The sequence below is a fragment of the Lactuca sativa genome, chromosome 7, assembly GCF_002870075.4.
Source record: "Lactuca sativa cultivar Salinas chromosome 7, Lsat_Salinas_v11, whole genome shotgun sequence".
NCBI classification, from domain to species: Eukaryota; Viridiplantae; Streptophyta; class Magnoliopsida; order Asterales; family Asteraceae; genus Lactuca; species Lactuca sativa.
The window spans coordinates 167806862-167825266 of record NC_056629.2 but is presented as its reverse complement, the minus strand read 5'-3'; the positions used below and the strand labels follow the sequence as shown (position 1 = coordinate 167825266).

The following is an 18405-nucleotide window of genomic DNA, read 5'->3' as shown; positions in this document are numbered from 1 at the left end:
TCAGGAACTCCTGAGCTAGCAGCTAACGCTCGACCCGCGGAATGTAGCGGGAGCAAAACATCTCCCTAAACTAATCGCAAGAAACTGCAACTCTCTGCTCATCCGAATAAGACCCCGTCATCAACCTCCACCAGTCCTGCGCCTCGGACCTCAGCATGTTTAGGGCACACCTGACCTTTAGCTCAGTCGAGCAGAAACATGTGAAAAAGCATCCCTCAATGTCCGACAGCCACCTCATGGCTATGATAAGGTCCTGAATCCCATTGAAGGTCGAGGGCTTTGTATTATCGAAGTCCCGGTACTGGAAGCCTCGACCGGCTCCCAACCCTATCGCTGATACAACCGATGTGGCTGTGGCGGCAGCCGCCTCAATGAGGGCTGCATAGCGATCATCGAAATACTCTACCATAGCGGTCTTGATAGACTCAAACATCTCCGGAAACTGAGCCCAGAACATAGCAGCAACCTCATCATGCATGATCTCCTGGATCCTGTAATCCATCTCATCTGGCCTCATCTGGTCGATAGTCTCGGGAACTGTCGGCGCCTCCTGTCCGCCCTCTCCTGATCCTGACCTGGATCCAGTCACGAATCGTCATGTAACCACCATGCTGAAAAACATGCCGAAAAGATATCAGATATTCCTCATAACAATCTGGGAACTAACTCCCAACCAAAAACTCTAGGGGTTGTGACTTCCCTGTTACGCGTATGGGTCATGTGCTTTCAGTAGTACGGGTTCATACTACCTTCCACACCTACCCATATTTGTCTCAAGTATCATCACAACGCCCTAAAAATATACATAAACATAGCGAGTGCCCAATCCTCACTCTTAGAGGAATGCAAAATATCTCATGTCTGGCCTCCCGGCCTTTCACAACCCACCCTACCACCAACTGTCACATAACCCTCCATTGGTGCTAGTTACCTATTGCATGAATACAATCACATGTCGCACGACTTAAACAATCTTAGGCTAATAGATTTAATCCCACAACGGTTGGACTCAGACAAGAGTTGCGTAGCAGGACCAAATCCCTCACCCTAAGACCGTTTAACCCCTGTAGCATGTGACTTGGAGTACTCATCCAATAGTTAGTTCACAGACGAAAGAGTCACAAACAATCAATGAGGTACTCTACATAAGATAAGGCATCAAAGATCAGGAAATTCTATCATACGATTCCTGAGGATCCCTATCTTAGTACTAGCATGATGTTCTAACATATCACATAATATCAAATAACTTGTATGGTATTTTCGGGTCTACTTGCTGTCTTCGACTGATCGTACACTTGCATCCTCCTTTAATATTTTAAAAATCATTTGAAAATCTTTACCTTGATTTGAGACTGGAGTCACACGAGTGTTCCTCCAATTCACTCAAACCAACGCTCTGATACCAACTTGTAACGTCCATAAAATTCATGCCAAATTTAAACTTTATAAAACATTTCAAATACTCAAAGTTATTACAAAAAGGTTTCCAAAATAGTTTATATCAGAGTATCCAATAAATCCAAATCAAAATATGAGGAAGTGTACGGTCACGCCTTCGCCTTCCTACAATCATTAGAAGTACTTGAAACAAAATTGACAACTGTAAGCCCGAAGCTAAGTGAGTTTCCCTCAAAATACCAACGCCAAACAATCATAATCATATCATATAAACAAACAGAACAGCCATGCCTCTCGAGTCTACAGTGTGACTGGTCCGCCCGCGCCAAGCCTTCAGTCCACCTGGTCCACTCTCTGAGTCTACAGTCTGATTGGACCGCCTGCGCCAGGCCTTCAGTCTATTTGGCCCACTCTCCGAGCCTCGGCACATCTGGACCGCCCTCTCGGGGCCTTCAGCCTATCCAGACCACTCACCGGGCCTTCGCCCTGACTATGTGCCCTCCCGGGTCTGAATGTCTATCTGGTGCGCCCTAGGTATGTTGGCCCATAGCACAAAGTAGGACTTGCCTCAACCCAACCCCAATCAAACAACCATGTGCATATATAACAGATAATCACATAATCATCCATAGATAACCAAACTGATATAACAGATCATATAGCATAGCAATATCCTAACTAGGATACGGACCTAACCGATCACTAACATAGCATCATCATATATACCAGGATACCGACCTAAACCAGGTCACTAGACATAATACCTTCCTAATTACCAGGAAGTCGATCTAACAGATCAATAAGCATATCAAACAAATACCAGTATACAATCCGAGAAAGGGTCGGCCTTGGTGCCTTAGACCCTGTTGATATAGTGTGGATAACTCACCACGCAACGCCGACATGAACTGAAGTATCAACTCCCAAATTGTTATCTCACCGGAAATCCCAAACTATCACATGGGAAATAGCAAGTCATTAAACAACATAACAATCTTGGCCAAGGGTCCACTCAATCCATCATGTTCATTTTCTTTTATTGGACCAAGGCCCAATTCCAAGTCTCCAACCTTGAAAGTCTTTATGCAAGGCCCATTATTGGCCCAATTTACTTAATTAGGCCCAACTTCCTTATTGGGCTTTACCCCATGATCCACTATCAACAAAACTAGTCCAAAACATATCTACTCAGAAAGTCCAGCAAGGCCCAAACCCTACTAGCCCAAAAAGTAGCCCAAAACACCAAAAGTCCACAGAAGGCGTATGTTGGGCGTACCCCAAGGCTACTCGGGGCGTACACGGGTGTAGCATTGATTGGAAAACGGGGTCATTGAATTTGTATGTTCGGCGTACAGAACTTTACATTGGGCGTACGCAGGGTTTCACCAAAACCCTAATAAGTGCTTAATGGCTTAAGCACTTAAGCCCAAAATCCAGATCCAGTGACCAAATGTGCCTAGGACTCATAAAGTCTCGAACTTTATCACTTTGGACGTCCAGAAAGCTCTTAATCCAAGGTCTTAATCAATTAAGACCCTTTACTACATGCATGACACATCTTAAGCCATTAGGACCTCATTTGTATCACTTAAGACCTCTTCAAGGTCCAGAAAGGAAAACTTATCTCATCGAAAATGCATAATGCGCCATATTGGGGATTTTGGGACAAGAAATGGTTCCATAATGCTAGAAAGGCTAGATCTGTGACCTACAAGCATAAAGTTTGAAGCTTTGTTACCTTCTGGAGCTTCTAGGGCACAACATAACTTTAGATCTATAAGCCAAACTCCTACTTCAACTATTTTTTTGCAATGGCTTCACCTTCAAGAGCTCAAAATACCCACCAACTCACTCTCACACACAAGAACTAGGGTTTGGGGACGTTTCTGGAAGATGGCATCTGAGAAAGAGAATAGAAATGAGCCATAAGGATGTTTATATAGCCCCCAACCCGAGATATTAAGGTTTCCTTCTGTTATGAGTACACCCAGCGTACTAGGGCGCGTCCTAGTACGCTCCGCATACCCTTATGTAAGCGCAGCGTACTCCTCCTGGTCCCAAAATTACAATCTAGCCCTTAGGCTTTTCATGGCTTTACCCTTCCATCCCCAGGGACAACAAATGACAAAACTTGGGATATTACAATTAATTTCTATAGATAGTATACATAAATGTATATATATATATATATATATATATATATATATACACACACACACACACACTAAGTGTAAGACTCATTTGTTACATGGTTTAATTAAAAAAAATTGAATATAAAGGTCTAAATATTTAAGAACTTTGGATTTATAAGAAAATTAGAAAAATAATGAATTATTAAAATTGACTTTTTTTATCTTTTAAATTTAAATAAATAAGCAAAATAAACTAATGAGCTTTAATTTGGGAATTTTGAAATAAAAAGGTAAGTCCATTAACGAAATTTATTACTACATTTATTGTAATTATTACATTAAAGTATTATGTGGAATTTATTAAAATAGAAAACCTCATAAAATGACATGTGAAAAACAAATTAATTCAAAATAACCACAAAATGACATTTGACAAATTGAATGAGGGTGTGACATATGACAAAAAAAACTTCATTTATTAGAGTATATATGTATATATATATATATATATATATATATATATATATATATATATATATATATATATATATATATATACACACACACACACTAGGTGTGAAACACGTATACTATACAAGTTAATTAAAAAGTTATATATGAAGATATAAGCTTTAAATACTTTTTTTAAAGAAAACATTAAATATCAAACTATAAATAGTAAGTATTTTTTAAAATAAAATTTCAAAATATATATACAAACAAAATGATGAATAAAGAAAAAATTCAATTTATATTAATAAAACAAACTACAGAAAATAGTTATATTTTGACCATCTAATACTTTTTTTTAGTTTGTCAATAAAAAGAAACAAAGTTTGATTTTTTTTATATAGACAATTTTGCCTAAAATGACAATGAACTTTAAAAGAAACATGTCAATTTTGAATTGTATATATTGAAGGAAAAATATTAAAATTTGAAAATATAAGAAACCAAATTAATGACACGTTAATTACTTTCTATAACCTAAAAATTAGATAGTTAAATAAGAAAATTAAAAAATTACCTCAAAATCACAAGTGGAAATGAATTTCTAAAAATTAACCAGAAAATTACATGTGTCCAAATGCATAAGAAATTGACAAGTGGCAAAAAATTATTTATTTATTAGGGAGGATATATATATATATATATATATATATATAGGGCTAAGTTATTTTGTTTTTACTAAGTATTATATGCCAGAATGCACAGATCTGGACCAACGGATGAAATTAATCAATAAACATGATTTGAGAGTGTATGATATTACAATGGGGTAACATGTACCATATAATCACACAATTTTTAGCAAAATGGTATTTTGGACAATTAACTACATTTATAAAAGGAAATTTTCGGATTTTTAGGGATGACTAATTCTCCTAATTTAAAAAAAAATCTGAATTTTTTAATTAATTCAATTTCAATTTTTACCGATTTTATTCTGTCAGAATATTTTTTGTTAGAATGATGCTATTTCAAAATTTTATTCTAATAGAATATTATTGAAGAAAAACAAAATTTTTGAATCAGATGTTGAAAAATAACAAACATTCTAATATACTCTTATACATCCATCCGAACTTAAAATACAAATTCATATATATTCTTACAGACTAAACTCCTTATACATTTTAATATAATTATACATATTCTAAAAGAATATCAACAAAAATGATTAAAATTCTTAAAAAATAACAACATTCTTAAATTGTGAGTATTATCTAACTTTATTCATTCTTCAAGTTATTCCTATTAGGTCTTCAACGCCTTCTTCCAGCCATTCCTATCACAAATACAACAAAAACCAATAATTGTTAAAAACATGTTACTTGCAATTAACTATCACTTAATATATTTTGGTAGAATACATAGCATATGACAGAATACATATAATACATTCTGGCAGAATACACCGATTTTATTCTGGTATAATACATTCTGATAGAATACATTCAAAAGTACTGTATTTACTGCTAATATAATTTTAGATTTAAAAAATACAATAACGAGAGACAACAGAAATTGAAATTCAAAATCACAAATTGAACCAAAATAATACACAGACAAATTAATTATCTTTTTAAACAATTACATAAAACATGTGTTGCTAGTAATTCTGACAGAATGCATACCACCAGGTTAAATTCTTTAAATTCTCTTTCATGCATTTCAACAAACACTTGTTAGACATTATCATCAAACAAGCCAAAAACCATATTTGATTTATTTGCAATAGTTTACCTATAAAAATAATTTCCAGCAACATATTTGATTTAGAATGCATACCACAATTATATTGTTTTACTATGTAGAAGTATCAATGATTTTTTTCTTCCTTAAAGAATTCAATCAAATTCAGATCGAGATAAAACTGAACCCAGGATAATAAATTGGATTTACAAATAAATTTATTGATTTAAGAGTTATTTAATTGTTTATTATTTCTTGAATTCTCATTGGTGCATTTAGACACACAATACTTGCTAAAAACATTTCAACCTAGCTCTCTCTCTCTCTCTCTCTCTCTCTCTCTCTATATATATATATATATATATATATATATATATATATATATATATATATATATATATATATATATATATATATATATATATATAACGTAAAGTTCAATAGAGAACTATTATTAAAAGGGAACCAAGAAACGAATCGTGGGCATCAGAAATTATAATGATCAACAGTCAATGAATGGATATAGACTTGTATATTGAACGCATATAAACCAAATTATATCAAAAAAAAAAAAACTCACATCTTTTTTCGTTTAAATTTTTTAGGCTATGTTTTCAATGTTGATATAAAAAAAATCGAAAAAAACTCATTTCGTTTTATTATTATTACTTTTTTAATATTTAGGTTTATTTTTTTCATTAAAACTAACTATACCAATATTTTAAATTTTTTGTCCTCTATAAATAAATATTAACAATGATTAAAAAAATAAAAAAAAAAACCTCGATCAGTTCCGATTTACAATGTGAATATGAACTTTAAATATTTCAGTTTTAACATTCACAACATGAAATTAACCTACTATTTCCACTCTTTGATCATACACAAATTAATTTAACGAAATTTATATATGAATCGAAATATATATCCATGTAATTTTATAATATTTTAACATTTTGATTAGGAATAAATTAGTTTTGTAAAATCAACAAATGCATTTATTTACATTGTAAATCTAAACTGTATATAATTTAGTTTTCAGAATTCACAATGTATATCTGACTTACTATTATTCGCAACCTGAATCTGAACTGAATATTTGTTTTAAAAAAATCAATATGGATATATGTTTAAAGAGTACCAAAAAAAATATGAATTTTACAATATTTATTAAATTTTTTGATAAAAAATAAATCTTAACATCTCAAAAGACAAAGAAATGAAATGAGTTTTTTTGAATAAAAAAATATTTTTTGTATATCAATATTGATCTTGATAGAAAGATGATAGGAAATAATAAACAATGGTATATTCGAATTCTTTTTTTCGATAAAAGCATACCTAAATTAATAAACGAAAAAAAGAATTGTGGTTTGTTATAATCCAGTTTATGTGCGTTCATTGTAAAGTTTACAACTATTCTTTTGTGTTGATAGTTTTGAATTGGTTTATTGATTCTTTGATATATATATATATATATATATATATATATATATATATATATATATATATATATATATATATATATATATATATATATATATATATATATATATATATATACCACCCCCAATGTTATGTCACTGGTCACCATCATGTCAAAGGCATAGTGAGTATAATAATCAACTCTTAAATTTAGAATTAAGAAACATCATGATAGAAGGCTTTGTAATCCATAAAATTTTCATTTTTTTATAAATTATAATTATATTTGGATATTTTCGGATGATAAATGCCACAATACAAGGTATCTTTATCAAGCAAAACAAAGAAAACTTGTGAATTAAAATCAAAATTAAATTAGTCATATTAAACAAGGAATATATTTGAATAGAAGCACGAGTAAATTGGTTAAAAATTGTATAAAGTATTTTTAAAAAACTTTATTAAATTCTAATTTTTAAAAATAGGAATAAATAATGAAAAGGGTGACGCAAAATAAGGAAAATAGCCAGCAATATAAATCACAAAAACAGGGGGTGCTTCCGAAATACAATCTCAAGCATATAAAGACTTGAACACAAAACCACTCCTTTCACTTTCAGCCTCCATTCTAAACTCAACAATCCCCAATCCTCCATTAAAATCCATTTCAAAAGCTTCCTAAAAAAATCCATCTTCCAACAAACTATTTCCCTTTATTTTCATATGGGTATCCATTAAAAACCTGGGAGGAATTATCAAGATGGCTCCAGAAGATGGCGCCACCTCTGCAGGAAGAAACACGGCCAGCGGTGGTGGTTGTGCACGGGCGAACAGCGGACAGGTCTTGAAAAAAGGACCATGGACGGCGGCGGAAGATGCAATTTTAATGGAATATGTGAAGAAAAACGGTGAAGGGAATTGGAATGCTGTTCAACGGAATTCCGGGTTGATGAGATGCGGCAAAAGTTGCAGGCTCCGATGGGCGAACCATTTAAGACCGAATCTAAAGAAAGGAGCTTTTACACCTGAAGAAGAACGACAAATCATCGAGCTTCATTCCAAATTCGGCAACAAATGGGCTCGCATGGCTCTTCATGTAAATCTTCCCCATACACATATACGATTGATGTATATCATTTCTGATTATAATTATTCAATCTAAATCTATGTGTTTTCGCGTTTCTTTGTGTGTGTTATAGCTTCAGGGAAGAACCGATAACGAGATCAAGAATTATTGGAACACCAGGTTGAAACGACGTTTACGCGCAGGTTTACCGATTTACCCGGTTGATTTCCAGCAACAGCACCACCATCACCGTCGCCACCCTGAACAGCCGTTGCAGAACCAAACGCTTCCATTTTCATCATCTTCATCATCATCAAACCATGCGAACGCCGCCCTAAATTCAATCTCTCCGATGTTGTTCAGTCCTATAAACTATCCCGTTTTGAACACACCTTTGTATTACCCTAATTCACAATCTCATTACAAGCTTCTTCGTGACAACAATGGCGGTGTATCCTTATCACTACCATCACATTCAAACCCACAATTCAATAACAGCTCCGCGTCTTCCATGTCGTTCTTTAATCAAGGGTTACCTTCATCTGATCATGGGATGAGTCCGATACCCACAAGGTTATTTGAAAACATAGAAAATGAGCTTCCTTCAATCCAATCATCATATCAAGCAATCACCCCAACGTGTTCCTCTAACACAGTGAATGATCATATGATTGTCTCATCAAACGATGGAGATAATGCAATTTCCCCATATATAAGCCCTCAGGGAAACAGTGGATTGTTAGAGGACGTTTTGGGTGAATCTAGAGCTTTGTTAAGCTCTCAGATGCTTTCAAATGAAAGTAAATCGCCCGATAAGGGTAAAGAAAAGATCACACATGATTACTCATTAATGGAAGAACCTGAAAATGTGATTTTGGAATCCGTTTTTGAACCAAGAGATGACAACAAGACGATTCTTGACGAGTCGAGTTCCGGCCACTCGTCTATTGGTGAGTTTTATTCTAAATAATGTTTATATAATCATTTTATCGAGATCATATAAGCATATGTTGAGATCATCATAGAACTCCATAACGTGAGAGAACGAGAGAACTTAACTGTATCAAATTCGTCAATCACAGCCGTAAGATGCATTTGATCTGGCCGTGACCGAGTTCTCTGGTTTTGACATTATGAAGTTCTTTAATAACCGTAACTGATATAAGTATTACTTTTTAAATATACCGTGAATAATATATGTATATGTATATGCATTTTTCTAAATATTTTGTTTTTGAAATTGATTACAGATATTGTGGTAAAATCCCGAAGCAATGCATTTGACGAGATTAATACAATGGATGATGATTTCTCAAGTTGGATCGACTTCCCAACAGGGTCACTTCAAGATTGGTATGGTGGAAGTGAAGATGCATCGACCGAGAAACCAAATGATGTTTTAAACGGAACCACAGGGACGGATAATCAGGTCGAAATTCCGTGTTCTCCTGTTGGAACCGAAACGGACCATGATCATGATCATGACAATGACTGTGACCATGAGCATGACTGGACCATGGGCTCATGTTGTTGGGACAACATGCCTGGGTTTAGTTAGCTTGTTAAAGATTGTGGTTAGTTTGGTGTAATTAGGTCTTTATTAAAATGGTCACAATTTGGTTGAGTTTGTATTGTAGTATTTGAATGGGAATGTGACTGCTCAAAATGTTGTTTAAATATTAAGAATGATGAGTTTTGAATTTTATATTAGAAAAAGAATTTCATTTTGTTAGATATGGTTTTTCAGGTTTTAGATAAATTAAATGATAACAAGTTAAATAAAGAAATCTATGAGTCTATGCGATATTAAATGATCTTTCTATAACAACAGTCGAAATTATATATTTATTACAGTTTAACAAAAGGTTTTCTAATTACATTTGTCGATTTAAATATATTTTAGACAAAACTTCAAAAATGGTCCATGTGGTTTTTAAAAATATCAAGTTTAGTCCCTAAGTTCAAAAAACCTCACAGATGGTCCCTGTGGTTTCAAAACTTTTAACATTTAGTCCTTCCGACTCACTCTGTTACCAATTAGCCGTTAAGTAAGGGGCATTTTTATCATTTCACTACCAGGGATCATTTATGAGGTTTTATATTACTTTTTTTTTTAAATAAATAAATAAATAAATAAAATTTAATATGCAAGGGGTCCTACCCACCCCTTTTCTCTCCCTCCCTCCCTCTCTCTCTCTCTCTCTCTCTCTCTCTCTCTCTCTCTCCATTCTTCTTCTTCCTCCAGAAAAAAATTCCCCTGGATCCTTTTATCTGATCACGATTTTTTTTACCTAATCTAACTCCAATCTTCATCTTCGTTGCAACAACCATCATAACTATTGGGGGTTTTCTTTGCTCATTTTTAAAAGAGTCAAAACCAGTTAATAACACTTCTACCGAATCGGAATGACAAATTCCTTCTTCCCAACAAAACCAAAACCAGCTAGCAACAATGCTAGGTCGAGATTGAGAAAAATGGTGAGGTATCAAGTCCATGGTGGCAGATCGTCAGAAAAGATGATTTGGGTTTAGCCGTTTCAAAATGATCAAATTCACATGCTTGTAATGAGAATCATCTTCTTCCAAGATCAAATCCAGAAAATATTGTCAATCCATAAAAGATAAACATTCATCTGGAATCTTATTACCATGGTGAACCAACGTAGGAAGCAAAAACAAGAAAACTTGACAAATTACTCGGAATAAATTCAAAGGCGAACATGAATTCGAAGACAACAACACATCATAGTGTGCAAACGACCACTGACTCGATTTACTGGGTTCACCGGGGCCCAAGCTCATCTTCATTGTTATCGAATCAAAAGCAAATACTAGAATCGTATGCGGAATGGTTAAACCTCAATGTGATGGACCCTGGTGAAAAGCGATACCATGGCCTTCGCCTTCAATCATCTTCTAATGGTCTTCGAATCCCTCAAGCTTCTGTTGGGTTCGATGATCAACCAGCTACTGTTCATGGTTATCAGATCAAGTCTTACATGAATCAAATGGAGTCATTAACCCCAAAATCACCATCATTTGGTTCTTTAGCAAACTATAAAGCTCTGTATTCTTTAACGAAAGGCCTGCAAAAACAAACCTTGTGAGTGAACCAAACAAGGGAATGACATTGGAAGCTCTAAGACATCCTCAAACACGAGGAAGAGAATCAGAAAACGTAGCAAAGGAAGCGTATGTAGAGCAAGAGAATTTGTTGAAGGTCATTTTGAGACAGGCATCAGAGTTGCAGTTCTTTGCTTGCAGACAATAGGGAAGCAGGGGGGGTTTTTTTCTGGAGGAAGAAGAAGAACGGGGAAGAAGAGAGAAAAGGGGGGAGACGAACTAAGAGAGGGGGGGGGGGGGGGGGGGAGGGGACCCCTTGCATATTAAAATTTATTTATTTATTTATTTAAAAAAAAAAAAGTAATACAAAACCTCATAAATGGTCCATGGGTAGTGGAATGACAAAAATGCCCTTACTTAACGGCTATTTGCTTACGGAGTGAGCCGAAAGGACCAAATCTTAAAAGTTTTGAAACCACAGGGATCATCTGTGAGGTTTTTTAAACTTAAGGACTAAACTTGATATTTTTAAAAATCACAGAACCATTTTTGAAGTTTTGTCTATATTTTATTTACAAGAGTAAACAATTCAGTTTGTAACGGTTTTACTTTAATAAAAGTCCCATACACTTGATGAAATCCGAAAGACTTTTACAGAATGCTCAAGCCAGTGACGTAAGACAAAAAGTTCAAATCACGATAAATTATTCATTCTTATTTTGTCTGCTTTTTTTTCCCAATAAGCGAAACATTTTATTAACACAAACAAACAGGAAGTTAGATACTAGGGGCAATACAAGAAATTAAGTTTTGTTTATAGCCAATCAGACCACGCACAAGAGATTTATTACGAAGGGAAGATATACAAGAAAAAGAAAGAAAAAGTAACCACAATTACTCAATCGAATACAAACTTGTAATACAAGATATTGGAAGACAGTGGATAGCCGGTAGGTTTTTTATTTGTTATTTGAATACTTGGTAAATTTTCTAAAAACTTTTGAAATATATAAAATTATATAAAAGAATAATTGTTTAAAAAGAGATTAACATATAATATATTTTTAAGATTAATTTTGCAAATTGATTAAAAAAACACAATAATTTTTCCTTAAATGCTACATAAAATAGCTTTCAAATTTGATTTTTTATTTTGTCTAAACTAAAAGTTAAATGTTCGTATTTCCAAGCAAATTTTTTTTGTTTAAATCAAATTGACAAAACTTCAAAAATGGTCCCTATGGTTTTCGAAAATATCAAGTTTAGTCCCTAAGTTCAAAAAACCTCACAGATGGTCCATGTGGTTTCAAAACTTTTAACAAATGGTCCTTTTTGCTAACGTCGTTAGCTTTTGGCCGTTAAGTGAAGGGCATTTCTGTCTTTTCACTACCACATGGACCATTTATGAAGTTTTGTCTTATTTTTTTTTTTAAAAAAAGAAAATTAATAATTATTTAATATTATCTCTCTCTCTCTCTCTCGTATGATTGCCATAGCAGAACCCACCTCTTATCATCGGGATACACCATAAACAATCACCACCACAGTCGGAGAAACTACGCCTTTCCCTTCATCTTTCCAGTCACGAAGCCCCACCAGAAAACTCAATTGTTTCCTCCATTGTCTGCCACTAAACCACCGTACTCCACTATTGAGTTCCATCTCAATCATTTCCATTTTTATAACGAATGGAGAGTCATGGAGAACTCCCATTTTTGTTTGTTATGGCTTCTTCTCTCAATTGTTCCCTAATTTTTTCGCCTTATTTCTCCTAAATTTATCAATTCCTTTGATGGATTTCTTATGAACTCCAATGGGTTACATCGGTTCCAAACATGTGGTTAGGTCTTTCAATTATTCCTTACACGATTCACATTCTTTCACGCATTTTTTGGGTCTTAATCACTGAAGAATCGTGATCATTATAATAATCACGTTATGATGATAAGACCAGTAAGAAGAAGGAGACTCGCGCTGTTAGCAGAAACGGCGGAAAAGTTCTGAACAACTGAAGCACTTTTGAGGCTTTCGGGTATGACCCAACTCGAAAACGGGTTGTTATCAATTTCAATAGATTGTAGAGAAGACATACCTTTGAAGAAATCAACAGGAATCGAAGTAAACAAGTTGTTGCTAAGCATTAACACTTGTAATGAGCTTAACCCGTCTAAGCTAGGTAAAGGACCCGAGATATTGTTCCATTGGAGCTCCAAATGCTCAAGTTGAGAGAGATTCGAGAGGCTTGTAGGAAGTGTTCCTTGAAGATTTTGATGCCCGATTTGAATACGGGTTACCCGCTTCTCATCTAAGCAAACGACACGGGTCCATTGGCATGGATTCGGATCAGACCAATTGAGATCTGGTGGCGGGTTGAGGGCCTTCTTGGCAAAAGGTTCGACGTCACTGAGAGTGCATCTGATTGATTCCCTCCATAGCCTCGATCAAGACACTGTTCTTGAAGAATTGTGATGTGTTATATATATATATATATATATATATATATATATATATATATATATATATATATATATATATATACAGAGAGAGGGAGAGAGAGAATATTAAATAATTATTAATTTTCTTTTTAAAAAAAAATAAGACAAAACTTCATAAATGGTCCCTGTGGTAGTGAAAAGCCAGAAATGCCCTTCACTTAACGGCCAAAAGCTAATGGCGTTAGCGAAAACGACCATTTGTTAAAAGTTTTGAAACCACAGGGACCGTCTGTGAGGTTTTTTGAACTTAGGGACTAAACTTGATATTTTCGAAAACCACAGGGACCATTTTTGAAGTTTTGTCAATCAAATTTGTAGTTCAAAGCTGAAACCTAAAAGCTCTCAAACGCTTACTTTGATGCATCCATAAGATTAACAAGCTCTATGCCGCTTTTGAGATGACTTTTAGGGGTCGACGATTACTTTCGGTAAAGATATGCGGAGCCTAAAGTTGTCTCTCCAAAAGAGTTGTTATGGAGAGAATGGAGACTTCAACATATATATATAGAGACATAAGGAAAATGTTGCATTAATGTTGGATACACAAACACTCCTCGTCTGAGACTGAGGATTGATGAGGTCAGAGAAGGATGCATTTAGCCACTGGGGTACGGACACCAAATCTAATACCATGGAAATATATATGTAGTCCAAGATTGTCTATCCAAAAAGAGCCCTTATGGAGAAAAGAGATAATCTAACATATATATATATATATATATATATATATATATATATATATATATATATATATATATATATATATATATATATATATATATATATATATATATATAGACATAAGGGACCGTGTCGCACCAATTGTGAGATACACTAACAACAAGGTTGTTAGCCTAATAAAATTATTGGTGTTATTTAATTTGGTCTTTTGCATAGTCTTTTAGCTAGGATAAGCTTAGATAATTTTTCTTTTTATAATTGTATTTTCTCTTCTTTGTAAACACAGTTTTCTGTCACTAATGAAACCCTACTCGTTTTCTCTTTAAATTGTTATTAGTTTACATGATATCAGAGCTCCGTCTGATCCAAATTATTTTTATAGATCGATTTTTGTTTTATTCGTTGAAAGTCTAGAAGGAAAAAATTGACAATATTCATTAACTTGACACTGTTCATCAGCTCGGTATTGTTCATCGACTAAGGATTGTTCATCGTTTTTTTTAAATGATTTCTTTTTTATTTTTTGGGTATGAATTTTTTTTGGTTCATTTTTGTATTCTTTTTCGTTTGCTTTGTTTGATTTTGAGGGTTTTGATTCTTGTTGTTGTTATGTTTATCTGTTGTTTGTTTCAAATATTGTATATGCGGTTGGTTTTGGATTATTTGTTTGACTGTTATTGGCAATTAGAAATCCATTTAGTCGATTTTAATCCATTCCAATGCTTCCAACTTGTAGATCTGGACTCCTAAGACTAGGAATACATGTAAAGTTGCTAACTTTACGTGCATGCATGGTGTTATGAAGCTAAAATACCCATTACAAGCTAAAATGAAGGTCTAAGTCATGGAATAGGGCCATGGCTGAAGAAAGGTGGCAACTTTGAGCTTCTAAAGCTCAAGAGTGCCCAGATCCGATGTCCTTTCATCTCTAAGAGTTCAAATCTCGGAATGACCTTGGAAATGACCTAAAAATGACAACATACAAGCTCAAAAGAAGATCTAAGTGAATAGAAGCCAAGGTATAAGATTTATACCTCTATCAAGACAAAAATGAATCCTTAGCTCTGGATCTTCAACCTTCCTTCTGCAACTCCAAGCCTTTGCTTCCTTCTTCTAGCTTTAAATCACAAAAATGCCAAGGAAATAGGTCAAGATCACTCAAGGTTGATTAGGGTTTCGAGATTAGGGTTTGGAGGTGATGGAGGTTGGGATGGAGGCCAAATATGATGCTTAAATAGGGTGCAAGCCCTAAACATTAAGGTTTCATCCAAACTTCGAGTCAGGACTTCGACTCGTTGAGTAGCTCACTTAAAAATCTGCACACAATCTGCCTTCTACTCGACGAGTTAGGGCCACCAACTCGTCGAGTAGCCCTTCCAAAATGAATAAATAATAAAGTTAAATGCATACCAGGAACCAGGCGTTACACCATTTCCCAAACAATGATGAAGACCATTATTTTCTTGATTTGACATCTATAATGGGAGAAAAGAGAATTCAAGTTAGTTGATTTTTAATCCTTAATCATTAGCGCATAAATTTTAAATTAAGGCTAGGATCCATATTTTCGATTCGAACCTTGAAGATGGATGTCGTAATCAAATCAAATCTATTTTAGGTAGGTAAGGCTTTTACCAATTTCAATCTTATCAAACTCCTAGATCTTTTGGGTTTCATAAAATTTAATCAATGAAATGTTTAATCTCATATTATGCTCTCAATATTGTGACTGGGATGTTGAGGATCACAAACGAGATGTGAATAACCACGCAAACCCGCTTGGCAACCTCGATGTCACTTATCATCTCACACTGATGTGTCAGTTAAGCACACACGCTCCATAAACAATGTTAATTCTCAAGATGTCCATCATAATTCTTTATAGTCCCTATTAGTGTGTCGGATAACCACACACACTCCACTAACGACATATAAATCATGATGTGCATTTTCATGGAGTAGTATACTTTTCACATTTTTCCTAAAGTAACTAAGAGTGAGATTTTTAAAATTAGTTTAGTTACTTTATATCATTATACTATTAATGAAATTATGTCCTATCAAATCCGTTCGGCTAACGACCTTCCACCACACAAGAGAGCGGTGGGTGAGAGCGGACACTCATTCAACGACCATTTTATAGATCACTTCCTTACACCCTCTTTATAGCATGATTTCGTGAATGAGGCGTACTAGCGATTTGACTAACTATTATTATACATATAATATATATTAAACCTTTAATTATATACATAGTATAAGGTGTATTTTAAAACATTTAAAAAATACAAGGTTTGATCTTTTAATAAATTAAACTTTTAATTTAATTAAATTTAAACCAATTTATGGATTTATTAATTATCTTTTAATTAATGATTTAATTAAATTAATAATAAGATCCATAAGGATAATATTAATTAATCTTATAACTAATCGTTATCTTGTCTAAGATTATCTCCAAACATTTAGGGTTTTATTTAATTATCTTATATAAGGAAAATTCGAATGCGATGGATTTTGTAAGAGATAATTACCAAATAACAACCATATAAATCAAATTGGGCAGAAAAGTCCAAAATTCTCGAAATATTTTGCTCACGTAGTGAGCATTAAGTCTCACCTCGTGAGATCGGTCAGACAAAAAATAAAATTCTTAATTATAATGTGCTCATGTCGTGAGCATTAATTCTCACGTCGTGAGATTAGTCTGACAATTTTTCTTTTGTTTTTTTTTCAAGTTCAAGCAATAAACATTCAATTGTTAGACAACCATACGCTCTGATAGCACATATAGGTTTTACATGCAATAACACCGATAAATCATTAACACTTAAGGGTACATGAAACCTATTAGATCTATATCATAACACTATTGAAGTAAAATTCTATTGAACAACAATAAACCTATGAACCCTACGTATTTTCGAAAAACATAAACAAGTTAGGGTTTACATACCTATTAGTTATTACAGTAAATAACTAAAAAAATAACTTATTGAAATACTCGTGGAAGCAAGCACCATAAGTGTCATGCATCTAATGGTTCAAACCCAAATCCAAGCAACCAATGAAACTTTAAGAGAGCCAGGAGAGAGATCGAAATTTCGACTATCCTTAGATCTAGAAGACATGGCTGAAATTGTTACGTATAGGGATCGTTATATATTGCAACTTGGAAACCCCAGAAAAACCCTAAAAGGAATAAAATAATATTATTTTCTTCTGGTAATTATCCAACTTTCTATTTATCCTCCAACGATAATTCTAGAAACCCTAGACCCTCCTAAAACTGTCCAAGGCTATAGGAAGGTTCTGGAATGCTTCTTGTTCAACTATTAAACAAGTACACTTTAACCCCTGTACTTTTAATTAATCCAATTAATCCCAAAATTAATTCCAATTAATTTCTGGTTAATTCTTAATTAAATAATAATAATAATAATAATAATTTTAATTAATATATTATTCTCATAATATATTAAAAAATTATTTATTTTGATTTCTAATTATTCTATTTATAATATAATAAATTAATAAATCAACATCTCTCTCTAAAAGTTGTCCTATTCAATTACTAGCGTTTGAGGGCAACCCAAAAGGATTGTGTTACCATCAATTCAAGAATATGTCAATTATAGTAATGGGCTTAGACACCAAATACAAAGGAAATTGTGCTCATCGAAAGGAGGAATTTTGTTAAGACCAAAAGATTTGGGATTATAGGAAGTTGACATGGTTACTTGAGTGTATCAAAAACCTTCTCTGATACCAATTGAAGGTTTGTACCGATCGAATACACTTCAAGTATAATAAAAAAGAACAAACTAAACTAAGCAAATAAAGAACAGAAAAAGTAAAGAACATGAAGTATTCACCAAATTGTCTTTCATCAAGAAATGGGTTGTTTTCACCAAGAAAACTGGTTGTTACAAACACGCTCACCAAG

General features: G+C 33.6%; 1 protein-coding gene across 1 annotated transcript; it reads left to right on the top strand.

Moving 5' to 3' along the window:
• The first annotated feature begins 7743 nt into the window (after positions 1 to 7743).
• Positions 7744 to 9950, top strand: LOC111919092 (transcription factor MYB97). Its single transcript, XM_023914706.2, has 3 exons — positions 7744 to 8250; positions 8354 to 9170; positions 9471 to 9950. Exons 1-3 carry the CDS (start codon positions 7915 to 7917, stop codon positions 9776 to 9778), a joined length of 1461 nt encoding a protein of 486 aa, XP_023770474.1. The 5' UTR covers positions 7744 to 7914; the 3' UTR covers positions 9779 to 9950.
• The last annotated feature ends 8455 nt before the right edge of the window (positions 9951 to 18405 follow it).

Bases quoted from the DNA above. Each gene is read 5' to 3' on its own strand.
- LOC111919092 (XM_023914706.2), top strand. From the start codon at position 7,915: ATGGCTCCAGAAGATGGCGCCACCTCTGCAGGAAGAAACACGGCCAGC. The intron at 8,251-8,353 runs GTAAATCTTCCC...TGTGTGTTATAG, and splicing joins GGGCTCGCATGGCTCTTCAT to CTTCAGGGAAGAACCGATAA. The intron at 9,171-9,470 runs GTGAGTTTTATT...AATTGATTACAG, and splicing joins TTCCGGCCACTCGTCTATTG to ATATTGTGGTAAAATCCCGA.